The 18138-nt window shown below is 43.9% G+C and overlaps 1 protein-coding gene across 1 annotated transcript in view; it reads right to left on the bottom strand.

The window, feature by feature from the left end:
* The window catches only part of chpfa (chondroitin polymerizing factor a), a 35032-nt gene extending 17216 nt beyond the window's left edge, over positions 1 to 17816 (bottom strand). Inside the window, exons 1-2 of the mRNA XM_062457406.1 lie at positions 17337 to 17816; positions 15119 to 15683 (exon numbers count right to left, since the gene is read on the bottom strand). Coding sequence (XP_062313390.1) covers positions 15119 to 15683; positions 17337 to 17626 — 855 coding nt within the window. The 5' untranslated portion in view covers positions 17627 to 17816. The remainder of the gene's footprint in view (positions 1 to 15118; positions 15684 to 17336) is intronic.
* Positions 17817 to 18138: the final 322 nt, after the last annotated feature.

An 18138-nucleotide genomic window follows, 5' to 3' on the forward strand; every position in this document is an offset into this window, starting at 1 on the left:
CAGATAGTTATAGCTAGCTGCCTTCTTATCGACCTAGCTATCCACATAATGGCAGAGTGACATAGCGGTGGCAGTGATTGTCTTCTTTGTTAGGCGTAGCGACGGTTGCTAGCTTTGTTAGCTAACATTACCTGGCACTAATCACCACCCATACTACCTGTACAGCTTGCACATGAACACAGTGCTCGATAAGTCTCAAACTATTTAAGACTTCAATGTCTATGTTCTGTAGAGGACTTATCTGCCCAAGTACCTCTACAAAATATACAATGTGTGCCAAAATGATATATCTTGACAAGCCATGCTGATCAATTTGATCTACTAAGGCCAGCATTCGATCTGTGACACGACGAATGTCTTCAGTCATCTCTCGAATCTAGGTGTCTGCCCTGTCTGCCTTCGATCTTGTGCGCTGTGTTGGTCTGAAGATAACCACGCCCCTCTCGTTTGAATGTTGGATTGGAAATAAATACAGCCAGAGAATGTCTAATATGGGGAGAAATGCCACTCTTGGGAAACTTCCGGGTTCTGAACTGGTTGCAGTTCCACCCTAGTTCCATATGAGGGCGCTAACGGTCCAGTGCAGAATGAATGGAGGTCTATGGAGCTATACCCAGACCCCCACCCCTCGGCTTGAAGCAACAGCCCCGGTGGATGTAGGTGGTATTGCATTTACGGTTAGGCACCCGGCTCTTCCGGTCTTCTACTAGCTTTTTCATAGAATAATTTTTCCAGATTTTTGCTAAATTTGAAACTAATCCGAAATGGGTTTATTTGCTTACGTCAAGAAAAGTTGCCTGGAAACGTGCTCGTGGATACGAACAGGGGACGAGCACAAAAGGGAACATTAGCAAATCGCTGATTTACCTGAGCTGAATGAGAACAAGGAGAAAGGACTTGATAATGTACAGTTGCCTGCCTTTATTGTAGCAAGTTTTACAAATGGTTGCACACATACATGACGGTTGTTTGTAGAGTTTATTTACGTTATTTTAACCATTTTGTAATGAACGCATATTATTCTCATGGCATGACAAATGTAATTATAGCCTAATATAATTAGTTATAATATCGTGGCATGTTAGGGCGTCATTATAGATTGTTGACATGTTATTATGGAGCAAAGACGAAGATTAATAAATCATGTCTGATAACCACAATATTGTTATGGTCGTTATATTGTTAGAACTTGGCATTAAAAATAAGCTAGTAATAGTAAGCAACACTCATCATCATTATAATAGTAACATAGGTAGCCTGTAGGCTTAATTAAGCTTGCTTTGCCGAGCTAGAACAACGACGGAGCCAGATAGTCAAGTTTACAGTTTTGTTTAAACCGACACAATACTTAACCAGTCAAACTAAAAACACGAAGCAAAAAGTACAACATATAGGCCCTGCACGTATAATACTACAGTACCAATAGTATTGATTTTCGTAAAGTTCCCATGTGCTTCTTGATCGGACTTGTACCACATTCTGACAGTTTTCTGCAATGCCTTAGCTCCAGCTCACAAGCTCGCGACTTGTTGTCGCAAAGTATGACGTGTACAGCTAGTTGCAAGCGTGCATGAGTCTCGGAGCTAGGGAAAAAGCGAGCCACTATTTAACGCTAGACCGGAAGAGCTGGAACTGGAAAGATGGCGCGGTCCGGTTTCGCGCTCTCGCTTGCCTCACTGCGCCACTGAGCACTTTTCATAGAAATGAATGGGGACGCCATCTAGGAAGACAAAAGTAGCTGCCTCTAGTAATATAACTCTATGGCTATACCCCTCAAAATCCACTTTTGTCAGGATATAATTTTTTGTCTAGTAATTTGAATGTTGAATTCGAAAGGGGAGGCAAAAAAAATACACACTTCTGGGTCTTAGATTTTTTTTAAGTCACTTTTTTGTCTTAAAAAGCCTTTTAAAATGTCAATGACATCATACACATTGTACGACCAGAGATACTGCTTTGTGGCAAGCTCTGGTCACCTTTTTTCTCTTGAGGCATCGACAACACAGCTGACAGGTTCTCCCTGTCAATACACATGCTAGAAAGAGTTTTGGCTTGCTAATGTTGCTAATGCTGGCATTCTGGTTCCGCTTCGGAACAAGCGGAATCTCTTGTCGTAGTCAGTCCTTCACTAACCAATCAGCATTCATTAGCAAACTGCTAGCGTGTTATGGGCAACAATGACTCACCTTGTAAGAAATCGAAAGGACATAAGTACTCGTTCATTCAACTTTCGACCTATAATCCATGTTGAACATGCAAAAACTACAATAAAATCAGAGATTTCTTAATGACAATCAGGCGAAAGAGCCAAATTTAGCCGTCATTCCATCCATCCATCATCTTCCGCTTATCCGGGGGTCGGGTCGCGGGGGCAGCAACCTAAGCAGGGAGGCCCAGACTTCCCTCTCCCCAGCCACTTCCACCAGCTCTAGTCCCTCCAGCGTGTCCTGGGTCTTCCCCGGGGCCTCTTCCCAGTGGGAAGTGCCCAGAACACCTCACCAGGGAGGCGCACAGGAGGCATCCTTATCAGATGCCCGAGCCACCTCAACTGGCCCCTCTCGACGCGGAGGAGCAGCGGTTCTACTCTGAGCCCCTCCTGGATGACCGAGCTTCTCACCCTATCTCTAAGGGAGAGCCCGGACACCCTGCGGAGAAAACTCATTTCGGCCGCTTGTATTCGCGATCTCGTTCTTTCGGTCACTACCCACAGTTCGTGACCATAGGTGAGGGTAGGAACGTAGATCGACTGGTAAATAGAGAGCTTCGCCTTTTGACTCAGCTCCTTCTTCACCACGACGGACCGATGCAGAGGCCGCATCACTGCGGACGCCGCACCGATTCACCTGTCGATCTCACGCTCCATCCTTCCCTCACTCGTGAACAAGACCCCGAGATACTTGAACTCGGGACAAGATCTCCTCCCCGACCCGGAGATTGCACTCCACCCTTTTCCTTACCCTTTTTACCATGGCCTCAGATTTGGAGGTGCTGATTCCCATCCCAGCCGCTTCGCATTTGGTTGCGAACCGCTCCAGTGAGAGCTGAAGGTCACGGCCCGATGAAGCCAACAGGATCACATCATCTGCAAAAAGCAGCGACCCGATCCTGAGGTCACCAAACCGGACCCCCTCAATGCCCTGGCTGCGCCTAGAGAATACAGAATCGGTGACAAAGGGCAGCCCTGGCAGAGACCGGGAATAAGTTCGACTTACTACCGGCAATGCGGACCAAACTCTGGCACCGGTCGTACAGGGACCGAACAGCCCCGATCAGGGAGTCCGGTACCCCGTACTCCCGGAGCACCCCCCACATGAGCCCCCGAGGGACACGGTCGAACGCCTTTTCCAAATCCACAAAACATGTGTAGACTGGTTGGGCGAACTCCCATGCACCCTCCAGAACCCTGCCGAGGGTATAGAGCTGGTCCACAGTTCCACGGCCAGGACGAAAACCACATTGCTCCTCCTGAATCCGAGGTTCGACAATCCGACGGACCCTCCTCTCCAGAACCCCTGAATAGACTTTCCCAGGGAGGCTGAGGAGTGTGATCCCCCTAAAGTTGGAGCACACCCTCCGGTCCTGTGGTGGAAATTTACAATACAGTGTTTTAAGAGAAGTTTAAAGTTGGTTAAGAAGCTTGATACAATGAATGTTGAATCAACTCCATTTGGTAGAGATGCCATTTGCAGTTTATGACACCTGGGGAGGATGAGACAGCTGGTCTGGAGACAATGTGGATTCAATTGTATTGTTATTGTGATCTGAGGGAGTCGTTTAAGATAGATGAACTGATCAAGCTGCTCTGACCCTTCCTGTTGCATGGGTGGTGTTAATTAAATACTTGTTTGAAGATGTCCACACAAAGGACAGTTGACCATTTGACTGGTGAACTCCTGTGGCTTTAGTATCTACTGGTTTGGGGAGAGATGCCACATCAAAGAACTGTGGGACACTTGGTATGGAGTCAAACTGTCACTGAGCAGTGCTGACCAATCACAGAGTTTGCTACATTGATGGATTGACCATCAGAAGAACCATTTGATCTAAAGTTTATATAAGGCAGGGTTTTAGGGTTGTGTAGTGGAAAAATTCTAGTGGTACTGTGTAGATTTGAATAGTCAAGAGATGGCGGTTTCAATAAATTTATTTTGCTTGTACAAATTAAGAATTAACAAAGTACTTTGTGATCAGTCAAAACGAAGGAGGTGCTAGCCACAGGTCGTTCGCCAGAGTGATAAAGAACAACCCTAAAACCCTGCCTTATATAAACTTTAGATCAAATGGTTCTTCTGATGGTCAATCCATCTATGTATCAAACTCTGTGATTGGTCAGCACTGCTCAGTGACAGTTTGACTCCATACAAAGTGTCCCACAGTTCTTTGATGTGGCATCTCTCCCCAAACCAGTAGATAGTAAAACCACAGGAGTTCACCAGTCAAATGGTCAACTGTCCTTTGTGTGGACATCTTCAAACAAGTATTTAATTAACCCCACCCATGCTACAGGAAGGGTCAGAGCAGCTTGATCAGTTAAACTGCTCCCTCAGATCACAATAACAATACAGTTGAATCCACATTGTCTCCAGACCAGCTGTCTCATCCTCCCCAGGTGTCATAAACTGCAAATGGCATCTCTACCAAATGGAGTTTATTCTTCTTAACCAACTTTAGACTTCCATTAAAACACATTCCTCATATATGAAACACACACATTATAACTGTATTCCAAATTTCCACGACAATTCCACTATTATTTTTTTTTACAATACCATAAACCCAAACAGTTAATCAAGAAAAATAAAATTCAAACATTAACATAAGAAATGCTAGTCTCAAGACAAAACCCATTGTACCCCGTACACCACAAAGTCCAGGTTGTCGGAACGGATGCCATGATTGTGCATCCATAGTGACCATCTTCAGTTGGCTGCAGGCAAACTTCTTTCAGTCAGTGTAGTCGAGTCGAACCAATTACAAACAATGATCAAATTGCTCAGCGCAACTTTCAACGACACTGCACTTTGCGAACAGCTCGGAAATTTCCTTGGTACTACGCAGAACGCGTATCCTCTGTTTCCGTCTCCAGACAAGGTGCACGCAATGGTTAGCGTGTATCCACGTTTCTCTTCCCTCCGATCTTAACCGCCGGATTAGTCGTCAGGAGAATCTGGTATGGCCCCGTCCACCTTGGGTTTTACCAGGCGTTTCAGGTCCTTCACCACGATCCAGTCATCTGGTATCAAATCATGCAGCGGTCCAGTCATAGGAATAGCCTCCTTCACCTGCCTGTGAATCTCACACAAAGTAGACTCCAAAAGGTTGCACAGTGATAAACAAGCACATTCTCACAGAGGTCAGTTAAAGGTAACTGACTTCTTGTCGTCTGACTTAGTCTTCAAAGTTCTGTTCTCTCATTCAACTGAAGCGATTAACACAATGTTGAATCCTATCATCACCAAAATAACTTCCATAAACAAGTGTGACCCATTATCATTACATATCCTCAAAGAAAAATCCCATCGAAGAATAATCTAAATCAACAAAACTTGACCACTGAGCCCCTGAGAAGTCTAAAACTTCTACCCATCCAACAACCATCAAACAGTATCACTTCTCCAAAAATTTAACTCTACAAAACACACAAACTGTAGAGGCATGATCTTTCCATGTGTTAACTTAGCAAAATCTCAAGATAAATGTTTTATGCAGACCATACAACCTCCATTTTTATTCTCATATCCTTCCTTTTTCCAAAACATATTTTCTTGTGGATTAGTCCAAGTTCGAATCTCCATTCCCCCATTCCTTTCTCCATCTGTCCGCTGTATTCTGTAATTCTTATCAAATATACTCAAACAAAACAAAATTCTCACTCTGGGTTAAATACAGTCCAATATTTTCAACTCAGCAGTATCATATCAAACCCTCACAGTCCTATCACAAATCCAAACTACTGAAGCTAAATTCATAAAACCATAAAACCCCCATAGTCACTGTTTGGATCAGTCAGTCATCAGTCAGTCATAAATTCCTAAACGTCATCTCTTCCTCTCTAAGAAGCCTGCGCTTCCCTTAAAGAATCTGTAACAAATGTTGTATCAAGGTCACACAACAATTTTCCTCAAAAGAGTCCTGTAAGCCCAAATTTGTCAAGTTAGGCTCATCCGGACAGCAACATCATCTCATCACTTCCTGTAAACATATCAACATCAAAAACATATTCTAGTTAGTTCATCAATGCATGCAGGCAATCTAGAAACTTCTCCAGCTAGTATCAGCACTAGCATTTTCCCTGTGGAATAATCATCATTGTTAGAGTGAATTCCACATTTGCATACAGCAAGTTGTTCTATAAGTAAAAATAAGAAACTTCCTGTTTCCATACCTTTCCCAAAATCATATGTAACACCAATGATGTATTTTACTATCAGTAAATATTTTAACTATTTTCCCTTTTATGAATTAACAAGCTTACTCTGAAGCAACCAACTTTTGAACCAATTTGTATAAAATAAAACTATTTTAGAAAACAACCAAATTACCCCATATTTTAGTCTCTTATCTTTTCTTAAAAAAACCTTTAGGAACAGTTCAAATGAATACCTTTATATTTCAGATTCCCTTTTTTAAATTCACCAAATCAAATCTCTCATTTTCCAAGACATGTAGAAAACTAGCATCACTACCCTAAACCAGAATTTAATCTGTATGATTCCAAAATGAAACATAGACCATAAAATGTTCTTAATGTAACCATTATCTTAACTTATACCCCATCTATATTTCTATATAGGTTAGATAGGTATAACTTCATAACTTGCTTTGGCTGCAGTCCAGAACAAGCTACTTCGTTCCAACCATCACACCACAATTTATCAGACTTAATGAGTCTTCCCAAATTATTTCAAAACCAAGTTATAATAACCCTCTTTATGAACCAATACCATAATGAAACAACCTCATCACAGCCTAACTGTTTATCCCAAAACATTGTACCATGCCCTGATAAAACTCTCAAAGAAAACTTAAAATCAAATTACAGTCAAACTCCAAACAAAAGTACATTGCAATTATTTTCTCTTTCTCATTTCATAACCACATTGCATCTAATACCTTTATCAAAACTCTTAAAAACCTCTAGATTTTAGTATTCTGATTTAAAACGTTTGCCCATATACCTCTTCAAAGCATATGCATAGTTCCCTTTTCAGAACATCAAAGTGTTTAAACCAATCATCTCTTCACATCCACAAAACGTTCTCTTGTTTCATTAAATCCATGTTCGCACACTTAAAACTGCTCTTAGAATAAGTAATTCATGCTAGAATTACGCTACGACTCGCAATCACACCAATCAAACAATGCCCTTAAGACAAAAGAAAATATTAACTCTCCCTTTTTCTTTTTAAACCTTTAAATTCACAATTTAACATAAACCCGTAAAACAAAACCTTATTCTTTAACTCCTCAAACGTTTTATCAAAGCATGTAATGTATACACCTTTGAATATTCCTATATTTACCAGCTATCTCAATTACTCTTTGTTAGTACTTAATGACTCAACTCAAATAAAGTCTATCAGCGCTCTGGAACAAAGCGAAAACTCTCCCCTTTTTTTTCTCTCTCTCTTTTAAACAACACAGATGGTTGGCGTTTACCATCTATTCATCCCGGGTTTCGGCACCATGATGTAGTGGAAAAATTCTAGTGGTACTGTGTAGATTTGAATAGTCAAGAGATGGCGGTTTCAATAAATTTATTTTGCTTGTACAAATTAAGAATTAACAAAGTACTTTGTGATCAGTCATAACGAAGGAGGTGCTAGCCACAGGTCGTTCGCCAGAGTGATAAAGAACAACCCTAAAACCCTGCCTTATATAAACTTTAGATCAAATGGTTCTTCTGATGGTCAATCCATCTATGTATCAAACTCTGTGATTGGTCAGCACTGCTCAGTGACAGTTTGACTCCATACCAAGTGTCCCACAGTTCTTTGATGTGGCATCTCTCCCCAAACCAGTAGATAGTAAAACCACAGGAGTTCACCAGTCAAATGGTCAACTGTCCTTTGTGTGGACATCTTCAAACAAGTATTTAATTAACCCCACCCATGCTACAGGAAGGGTCAGAGCAGCTTGATCAGTTAAACTGCTCCCTCAGATCACAATAACAATACAGTTGAATCCACATTGTCTCCAGACCAGCTGTCTCATCCTCCCCAGGTGTCATAAACTGCAAATGGCATCTCTACCAAATGGAGTTTATTCTTCTTAACCAACTTTAGACTTCCATTAAAACACATTCCTCATATATGAAACACACACATTATAACTGTATTCCAAATTTCCACGACAGTTGTTCTTCATCACTCTTGCGAACGATCTGTGGCTAGCACCCCCTTCGTTATGACTGATCACAAAGTACTTTGTTAATTCTTAATTTGTACAAGCTAAATACATTTATTGAAACCGCCATCTCTTGACTATTCAAATCTACACAGTGCCACTAGAATTTTTCCACAGCAGTCCCCCTTTTTAAAGAGGGGAACCACCACCCCGCACGCGATGTTGCAGAGTCGTGTCAACCAAGACAGCTCTACAACATCCAGAGTCTTAAGGAACTCCGGGCGGACCTCATCCACCCCAGGGGCCCTGCCACAGCGGAGCTTTTCAACCACCTCGGCGACCTCAGCCCCAGAGATAGAAGGGCCCCCCCCAATGTCCCCAGACTCTGCCTCCACATCGGAACGCGTGTTGGTGGGATTAAGGAGGTCTTCAAAGTATTCCTTCCACCGATCCAGGACTTCCCCCATCGAGGTCAGCAGCGCACCATCCCCACCATATACAGCGTTGACAGTGCACTGCTTCCCCCTCCTGAGTCGCCAGATGGTGGTCCAGAACCTTTTCGAAGCCGTTCGGAAGTCATTCTCCATGGCCTCGCCGAACTCCTCCCACGCCCGGGTTTTTGCCTCCGTGACCGCCAAAGCCGCATTCCGCTTGGCCTGCCGGTACACATCAGCTGCCTCTGGAGTCCTACCGGCCAACAAAGTCCGATAGGCCTCCTTCTTCAGCTTGACGGCTTCCCTCACCTCCGGCGTCCACCACCGGGTCTGAGGGTTACCGCCGCGACATGCACCGACCGCCTTGCGTCCGCAGCTCCGGTCAGCCGCCTCAACAATGGAGGCCCAGAACATGGCCCATTCGGACTCCCCGAGGAGGCCGGGGACATTGAGATTCAGTTGACAGCTCCGCCCCTCTCCTCACCCGAATGTCCAAGACATTTGGCCTCAGACGACATGACTACAAAGTCTATCATCGAACTGAGACCTCGGGTGTCCTGGTGCCAAGTGCACATATGGACACCCTTATGCTTGAACATGGTGTTCGTTATGGACAAGCCGTGTCTAGCACAGAAGTCCAACAACAAAACACCGCTCGGGTTCAGATCGGGGGGGCCGTTCCTCCCAATCACGCCCCTCCAGGTCTCACTCCCACTCACACCCCTCCCAGAGACTCCAAAAAGAGTGGGTACTCTGCGCTGCCGTTTGGTGCGTAAGCACAAACAACAGTGAGGACCCGTCCCCCCACCCGAAGGCGGAGGGAGGCTACCCTCTCGTCCACGGGGGTGAACTCCAACGTACAGGCGCCGAACCGAGGGGAAACAAGTATTCCCACCCCAGCTCGACGCCTCTCACCGAGGGCAACTCCAGAGTGGAAGAGAGTCCAGCCCCTCTCAAGGAGACTGGTTCCGGAGCCGATGCTGTGCGTTGAGGCGAGGCCGACTATATCTAGCCGGAACTTCTCTACCTCGCACACCAGCTCCAGCTCCTTTCCCGCCAGCGAGGTGACATTCCACGTCCCTAGAGCTAGCTTCTGCAGCCGAGGATCGGACCGCCAAGGCCCCCGCCTTCGGCCGCCGCCCGTCTCACACTGCACCCGACCCCCATGACCCTTCCTGCGAATGGTGAGCCCACTGGAAGGGAGTCCCACGTTGTCTCTTCGGGCTGTGCCCGGGGCCCCCGGGCACACCCGGGGGCCCCGGTGACCCGCTTCTGAGAAACCATTGTTTGTTTTCTTCATGGTAGGTTTTTGAGCCACGCTTTGTCTGGTCCTTCGCCTGGAACCTGTTTGCCTTGGGTGACCCTACCAGGGGCATAAAGCCCCCGACAACATAGCTTCCAGGATCACTAGGACACGCAAACCCCTCCACGCAAACCCCTCCACGTAAGGTGGTGACTCAGTAAATGTATTTATTTATTGATGTAGGTAAATGGATTCAGCTATATAATTATATGAAGCTATACTTTCAGGGTTTATTTCATAGCCATAAAACAATTTATTTATTCATGTATTTATTAGGGCTGTCAAAGTTAACGCGTTAACGCAATCTCACTTTAACGCGATTCCAAAAAAGTGCCGTTAACACAGGTTTCTTTTTTACCCTGGGAATCACCCGTCATCACATGACTTTGACTGCCGTCGGTAGCTGAATGATGGAGAAAGGGCTTTTAGATGGGAAGTTCCATTTCAAAAAGTTGCCAGACGGCCCGGTTGACAAAACCAAGGCTGTGTGTACAGATTGTCAGGCTGACTTTAGTTATCACCACAGTACTTCCACCCTAAAATATCACATGCAAGCAAAGCACACAGCTACAGCGTTAACAGCGTACAGCAGCAACGTTCGCTCCGGTAATATACGGCAGACAACACTCGACAATGTTACATTTCAGATTACATTTCCTAAATATATATGTTCAATATTGTACAGCCTATGTGTGAGTGAATAAAACTCACTCACAATTTCCTCTTGTTATCCTCCAGTTATTTGAAGTTAAGTACACCCCTTTAATGTTATTTCACAAAGAAATCTTTTATTGGGTTAGAATTTGAACAGATTAAATAAATTTAATACATTTGCGATTAACTATATGAAATAATGCGATTAAATATTTTAATCGCTTGACAGCCTTAGTATTTATCTATTTACTTATTTATTTAATTTTGACTGACATACATTGACACCTCTTTCCTATGCAAATCTCACAACTTGAAACTGCCGTTGTAAAACGGGTGGTTTCCAAAAAGCCAACGAGTTGCTCCACCTTATTTGGCTCTGGTCTGTACCTTTGTCACTCCCCAACATTTACATACATACATCCGACCGTATTCTCATCACAACCGCAAGCTGTAAGTATGATTTTGTCGCTAACAGTTATTAGCAATGCTAACGTATCCTGTATCTAGCATAGGTAGAATCAGAATCAGAATGGGTTTTATTGCCATGAAAGTTTGCACAGACAAGGCAGGAAGGTGCATACATTAACCCTTGTGCTGTCTTCGGGTCACATGACCCAAAGGTTCATAACAAACCATCGTTGTGTTTACCCAATTTTACCCAATACAAAAACAAATAAAAATAATTTTCTTTTAACCTTTGATATGTGGGGGGTTCACTTTGTTTTTGTATGCGGTAAAGTTGTCGCAATACGCCGGTGGGTCACAATGACTGATGGGTCAGAATGATCCGAAGAGAACACATAAACATATAGGAATATAGGTTATAATATAGGTTAAACATATAGGAATCCTAAAACTTAAATATGTTGTCTAACTATACTAAAGGTACAAATCTACCTAATACTAATAAAATATAAAGTAGCCAAATAATTTACAATATCAAAATACAAATGGTACAAAAAATACAAATAGTACAAAAGATACAAATTATGTAATATAGTGCAATTGCAATGTGGCAAGGTGTCATTGTGCAGATTGTGAATTAAGTCAGTATGAGCTCTTGGCCTTGTTGAAGAGGCCAACAGCGGATGGGAAGAAACTGTTTTTGTGGTGTGTGGTATTGGACCTGATGGACTGCAGTCTTCTGCCGGAGGGGAGTGGCTGAAACAGAGTGTGTCCAGGGTGGGAGGAGTCGGACACAATCTTCCTTGCACGCCTCAGGGTCCTCGAGGTGTGCAGGCCCTCGAGGAAAGGCAGATTTCAGCCGATCACCTTCTCAGCAGTACGAATGATACGCTGCAGTCTGCACTTGTCCTTGGCAGTGGCAGCAGCGTACCAGATGGTGATGGAGGAGGTGAGGATGGACTCAATGGCTGTGTAGAAGTGCACCATCATTGTCCTTGGCAGGTTGAATTTCTTCAGCTGCCGCAGGGAGTACATCCTCTGTTGTGCTTTCTTGATGAGTGAGCTGATGTTCAGTTCCCACTTGAGGTCCTGGGAGAGGATAGTACCCAGGAAGCGGAAGGACTCCACAGTGTTGACTGGGGAGTCGCACAGGGTGGTGGGGGTGAGTGGGGCTGTGTTCTTTCTAAAGTCCACAACCATCTCCACTGTGTTAAGAGCATTGAGCTCTAAGTTGTTCTGGCTGCACCAGGTCGTCAGCTTCACCTATAGTCAGACTCATCCCCACCAGAGATGAGCCCAATGAGGGTGGTGTCGTCCGCAAACTTCAGGAGTTTGACGGACGGATGACTGGAGGTGCAGCTGTTGGTGTACAGGGAGAAGAGCAGAAGGGAAGGGACACAGCCCTGAGGAGATCCGGTGCTGATGGACCGGGAGTCTGAGACTTGTGTTCCCAGCTTAACGCACTGTTGCGTCTTTGTTCCGCAGCTTTGCTCGTTGCAAACCAACCAATCAGCGCGCAGCTCATCTAAATATTCATGAGCATACCATAAAAGGGAGAAAACCTCGTTTCATTCTAGGGCTATTTCACAGAGTTGCATTAGGGCGCATAGAACAGCACCCGGGCCATTTTCAGCCCAACCAATGTTACATACCCTATAGACCAATTATTTGTTTGTAAACATTCGGGATGCGCGTGCAACATGGTGGCAGAAAACCGTGAAAAGATAGCTTTTATAACGGCTAGAGAATTACATGTACAATACAAGTAGTTAGATTTAAAAAGACCTAAAAGGTCGAGGAGCACAGCATTTAAGAGAGAAAGCGATTTCCCATTGATTTGTCACATCTGTGATGTAGCGCCGCTGTGAGTGGCAGCTGTCTCAGCAGCTCTTCGTTTTTCGTTCGTTTTTCTGCTGTTTTCTTGACTTTTTCTTGATTTTGTTTTTGTTCTGTTATGGTGGGTTTGTTTGTGTTGGGATGGTGTGCTGATCTACCTGCATGAATGTTTTTTTCGTGGTCTCGCTTGGCCGGTTGGACGTGTTTTTTTGGGGGGGCTATTTTTTTATCAATTATTTAAGCCGAAAATAACTCTCCGAAAATAAATAAAAAAACTCTCTGGATGATCTGTCCGCCATTGTTGCAGGTAGCGCAGTATCAACATGCCCCTAGGTTTCAAGTAAGCTCCCGAGCTTACTTGGTTTTAAGGGGTGTATATCCCTTCGTCTTAATCTTACCCCTCAATCAAAAAGAGTATTGGGACACCACTTACTCTCACGGGAACGCGCAAAACTAAGGACTAGGGGTAAGGGGTAGGGGTAAGACAGAGTATTGGGATTCAGCCTAATGCGTTCTGCAGAGAAGGGAGACTGGCATTGGTCACGGTTTGGAATGGAAGGGAGAAAAAAGGACAACGGCGGATATCGCCGTTTTTGACAATGTAGTTAAGGCGGCAGGCGTGTGTTGCTTGACTGAAAAAAAAAGTGCTGCGGGAAACCTTGCAATAAGCAATAAGATCCCACTTAAAGATCCTGTAAAGCAAATTCCATGATTTGCTTCTCAATACATTATATATGTGTGAAATGAGTTCCTGAAAGCATGTGCAAAGCGCAAAAACTTTGTTGCACTGAAATGTGGTGTTAGACCATTGAACAGTTTCTCTTCCGTTGTTAGCTCAGGTTTTATGTAGTCGGAGCCAAAACCCAACCGATCTACGTCACAGCGACCGATTTATGTCAGATCACAGACGGTTGCATTCTGGTACTCAGCTGGTACGATGCAAAGACAAAGTAATTAACACATAAAACACTCAGAGACTGCAGGTATGCCTGTTCTGATATCTGCAATTGATTTAGCTAGTGTTTCTGTTGTTGCTAAATTCAATAAATTCGAGGGGGCGGAGCTTCAGCTCCTTCAGGCGACATGCCCCCCCAGTCTCAAGCAGAAAAGACTGCTGATTTTCTCACAATTTCAAAGCCTAATTTAACATACTTGTCTGTTTTTTTTTTCAACACATTCTTCTGTGGTGTGATGAACTTAAAACTCATTTTCAATTCCACTTTACAGGATCTTTAAAGACAGAACCATTTAGGATCGAAGGAGTGAAGGGGTTAAGCAGCTTGGTCAGGGTCTGGTGGGGGCGAAAGTGAATCCAATCTTATCAAGCTATTAAAAGAACAAAGAATTACATCGCTGCTCCAATGGCCACAGAGGTCACCCACAGACTAGGAGTGTTTCCCCAACAGCTTAGCATCTTAGTACTGCTCTTCAAAAGTGCACCCTGTCTGTCCTGCACGCCACTGACATGTTATCTGCACCAGTGTTTCCCCTACCATTATATTAGGGGCGCCCCGGCCCCCCAACTGCACCCCCCGCCCCCCTGGAAGATCAAGTTAATTGATCATTTTATTTTTTATAAACTTTTTTATATAGCGCCAGATCACAAAATAAGTCATTTAAGGTTACCTTTCCTATAAAACAGGTCTATAGCTTGCTCTTTTATTAAACAAACTAAATGGCCTTCTGTTATTTATCTTATTTGCATGACGGCATGTAATTTCTGTCTCTACATGGTTGCTAGCGATTGCTAGCGAGCACAGCTCTTGCATAGGCAAATTAATACACAATCTCTTACTATAGCATTTTGAGTGACAGGCTTACATGTTGCACCGCAATCTTGCATCAGTGTACTTGTAATCTCTGCAAGTGGTTAAGCACCACTTTCTCTGTTGAGCTAGCTAGCTGTCTGGCTGTCCTCGGATGGGTTCCTGAAGAAGAGATAGCTCTCTGCTGTGACAGCTCTGCCTTCCTCTGACAGTTAAGGTCCCTGCAGAAAACTGTCTCATCTCATCTTAAAACATATTTTTTTTGTCTAGTTTTTTAATCTGTTCCTTTCTTGTCAGTATGATTAAGTCTGGGTGGCTGCATACTTCAAACAAAAGGAAAAACGAGGGTGGTAGCAGATGAGATGTCTACCTACCTCGTGTTCATCAACACAGTTGGTGTTGGCGTAGTCAATGAGGCATCTCCCTAGCCACTCATCAGGCCTGGAGCTCTGGATGTCGTTACGACAGTTCTCCAGGAAGGGCTTGAGCCGGAGCAACAGGGTTCGGGAGAGGAGGTATCCAAACCCCCCATAGCAGTACCTCCCCTCCATCTCCCCGCCGATGAACTCCTCTGGGCTCCCCATGTACAGCTCCTGGTCCATGCTCAGGTGCCCCACCAGGGCTTTGACCCGGTCTGCCTCAGTGTAGGTGTCGTCCTGGACGAGATAGAACCAGTCGTACTCGTTGATGTAGTGCTCTAGGATGTACTTGATGGTCTGGAACATGTTCCATATAAGCCTCTCGTCACCGTGGGTGACAACGAACATTCCATGGGGAACTTTGCGGTTGCGTGTGCCCGTAAAGAAGACCACTGTGTCCAGGTGGTGGCTGATGGTGCGGTTTACAGCCACACCCAGGGTGTTGATGGTGTTCTTGGACGTCAAGACCCCGACGAACAGACGCTCACGGATCCCCAGCTCTGTGCTAATGTACTTGGCCCTGGAACACACACACGGTATTAACTATTTTTACACAAACTACAAGTGCAAACTAAGAAACAAGCAACACACAGTAGGTTACTTAAACATAGGTTGACACCTGGTTAATAGATTAATATGTTAATTCTATTCACTGGTCTGTGGAGGTTTTGTCTACAAGAGTGTCCTTCTGGGATATGATTAAGAGTATGCAGTAGTCTTTGAAATCTGGCCGTGGGCCGTGTCCAGGATTTAGGGGTTAGTCTAGAGCACAGGGTCGGCTCCTTGGGGGGGGCAATACCCCCCCAAATGGAATGCTGTGCCCCCTCAAAAAATAATTTTGTTAAAGTATAAATACGAAATACTGGCATTGGCTATAAATTAAATATCAAGATGGCTACACTTTCCTGCAGAATATGCAGGTCTGCTCTTATTTTGACTCTCATACATGCTTTGAAAAGGCATGCCCCCCTTGTGGAAAAAAATGCCCCCCCCCCCCCCATTTAATTCGTTCTGGAGCCGAGTCTGGTCTAGAGCCTGAAAAGGGCCCGGCAGTATAAAGCTGTGTCTGAGCCAACGGAGATACCTATCTGAGTGACAAGGTGAGTGGGAAAACATAGTAGTTACCCTGTAAATCTCTTTAGATGCCTGTCTGTTCAGGTATTTAAATAAACTTATCGGGCAAAAGCAGAGGCCAAGTTCCTCAAAACTGCCTCCAGTACATACCCAAATATAGACCGACTTGAAAATACCCCTGACATCAACCAAACAACTATACTGACCTCAGAGAGTTGCATTTTGAATACCAGGCTGACAAGATTGAAGTGTAGATAAACCATTGGGCATTAACACTGTAATGACACACTTTTGAAAATACTAATAAAAAGAATAATGTGGTTTCCTGTTAGTAAAAGACTGTAGCAAACGTCTGCCATTCTTTCTACTTAACCAGGCACCACTATTCAAAACATGTCTACACAAGTTACAGTAAAGACATGCAAGTCATCATGGCAAGCCATAGACCTACTTATGAAGCTTCTGAAATATATCAGGAAAAGACTGGCCTTTGATTTCCAGGGTTAAAACTAGTATGTACAAATAGAGCAAATAATGTATGGCATTCCGTGGGGATGCTGTTTCTATTTATGTAGCCTTAGAGGAGAAATGTTTAACTTCTCCAAGGCATTCTAGCAATCCAGTGAAGCCTGACAGTGTTGCCATTTCAGAGGAATTCACATTCCACCACCATATTTAATATAAACAATTGTAACATAAGTCAAGAAAAAAAAGGGACCACACAAGAAGATAAATTGTAACAACGTACTGTAGGCCTGGTTGATAACTGGCCCTGCTGCTGAGGGATACAAGTTGGTCCCAGTCACATTTAAACCATCAAATCATATTATATCTATTATTGAGTTTGTGCTATGGTCCATTGTCCGAGGAGCCTTGAGCTTGGTGCTGGACTGAAGGCACCCTCGTGGAGTCTTGTGTGGTTTTGAAAAACATTGCTGGTCAAAAACAATAATTCGTATTTAACATTATTATCTGAACACAGTTTAAAAACAGTAGCGATAAAGGTTATTTGGCTATGCCTAATTACAAGAAAAAAGTGAAAGGAAATTTCGCATTACAATTCAATAGCCTTGCCTATGTAGGTGTTTTGCATGTTTACCTAAAAAGTTTCTTTGGTTGGCTTTGTTGAACTGGTTTATATGGAACAATTCTTGGCTCGAAGTCTTCCCTGTGTTCCCAATCGTTGGCCGTGGAGATCGAGTTCGGTTTTCTGGCACCTTTAAGATTAACATCTTGGACTAAATGGAGTTCACCACTTGATTTAGCATCGAGAACGCAAGATTCTTCTACCCAATTCACACTAAGTAAACTCAAGGTAAATCCCAAAGAGATACCGACGATGACTGGGCCGATGGGCCGCAACAGAGATATAAACATTGAAAATCTCATTTTACGGGTCGGCTGTTGTCAGTCCTGAGTCGCCTACAACTGACCAAATGTATGGATGTCTTACGGCCAATACATCAAGCCAGATACGTAAATAAACCTAAACGATGTTGCTTCTTCCTTAAAATTAATGCAAGATCCTTACGTGTCAGTAGTCTCTCTAACTAGCTCCGCCCAAACGAAATGGACGTCAAAAATGGATTACGCCGACATTGCAGCAGTGCGCAGCGCTGTGTGAGTCAAAGATCCTGCTACTCGTTCTGGAACTCACACACAACCAATATTTACGGCATGCAGTTCCATCCAATAATACAAATAGACTACTAATAAGAGCGTGGCCTTTATGACTTTTGGAAATTCAGCATTTATCATTATCTTTGACCGGTTATAATCAATAAGCTGAATCAGTTATGACATGAGAAACCGTACGGATAGAAAAAGGAACTGAAAGGGGATTGAAGAAAAGACCCATACGACCCCAAGGTAGTTGTGTCATTGTCTGTTATCTCAGTAGC

Source organism: Osmerus eperlanus, chromosome 3, assembly GCF_963692335.1.
Source record: "Osmerus eperlanus chromosome 3, fOsmEpe2.1, whole genome shotgun sequence".
NCBI classification, from domain to species: domain Eukaryota; kingdom Metazoa; phylum Chordata; class Actinopteri; order Osmeriformes; family Osmeridae; genus Osmerus; species Osmerus eperlanus.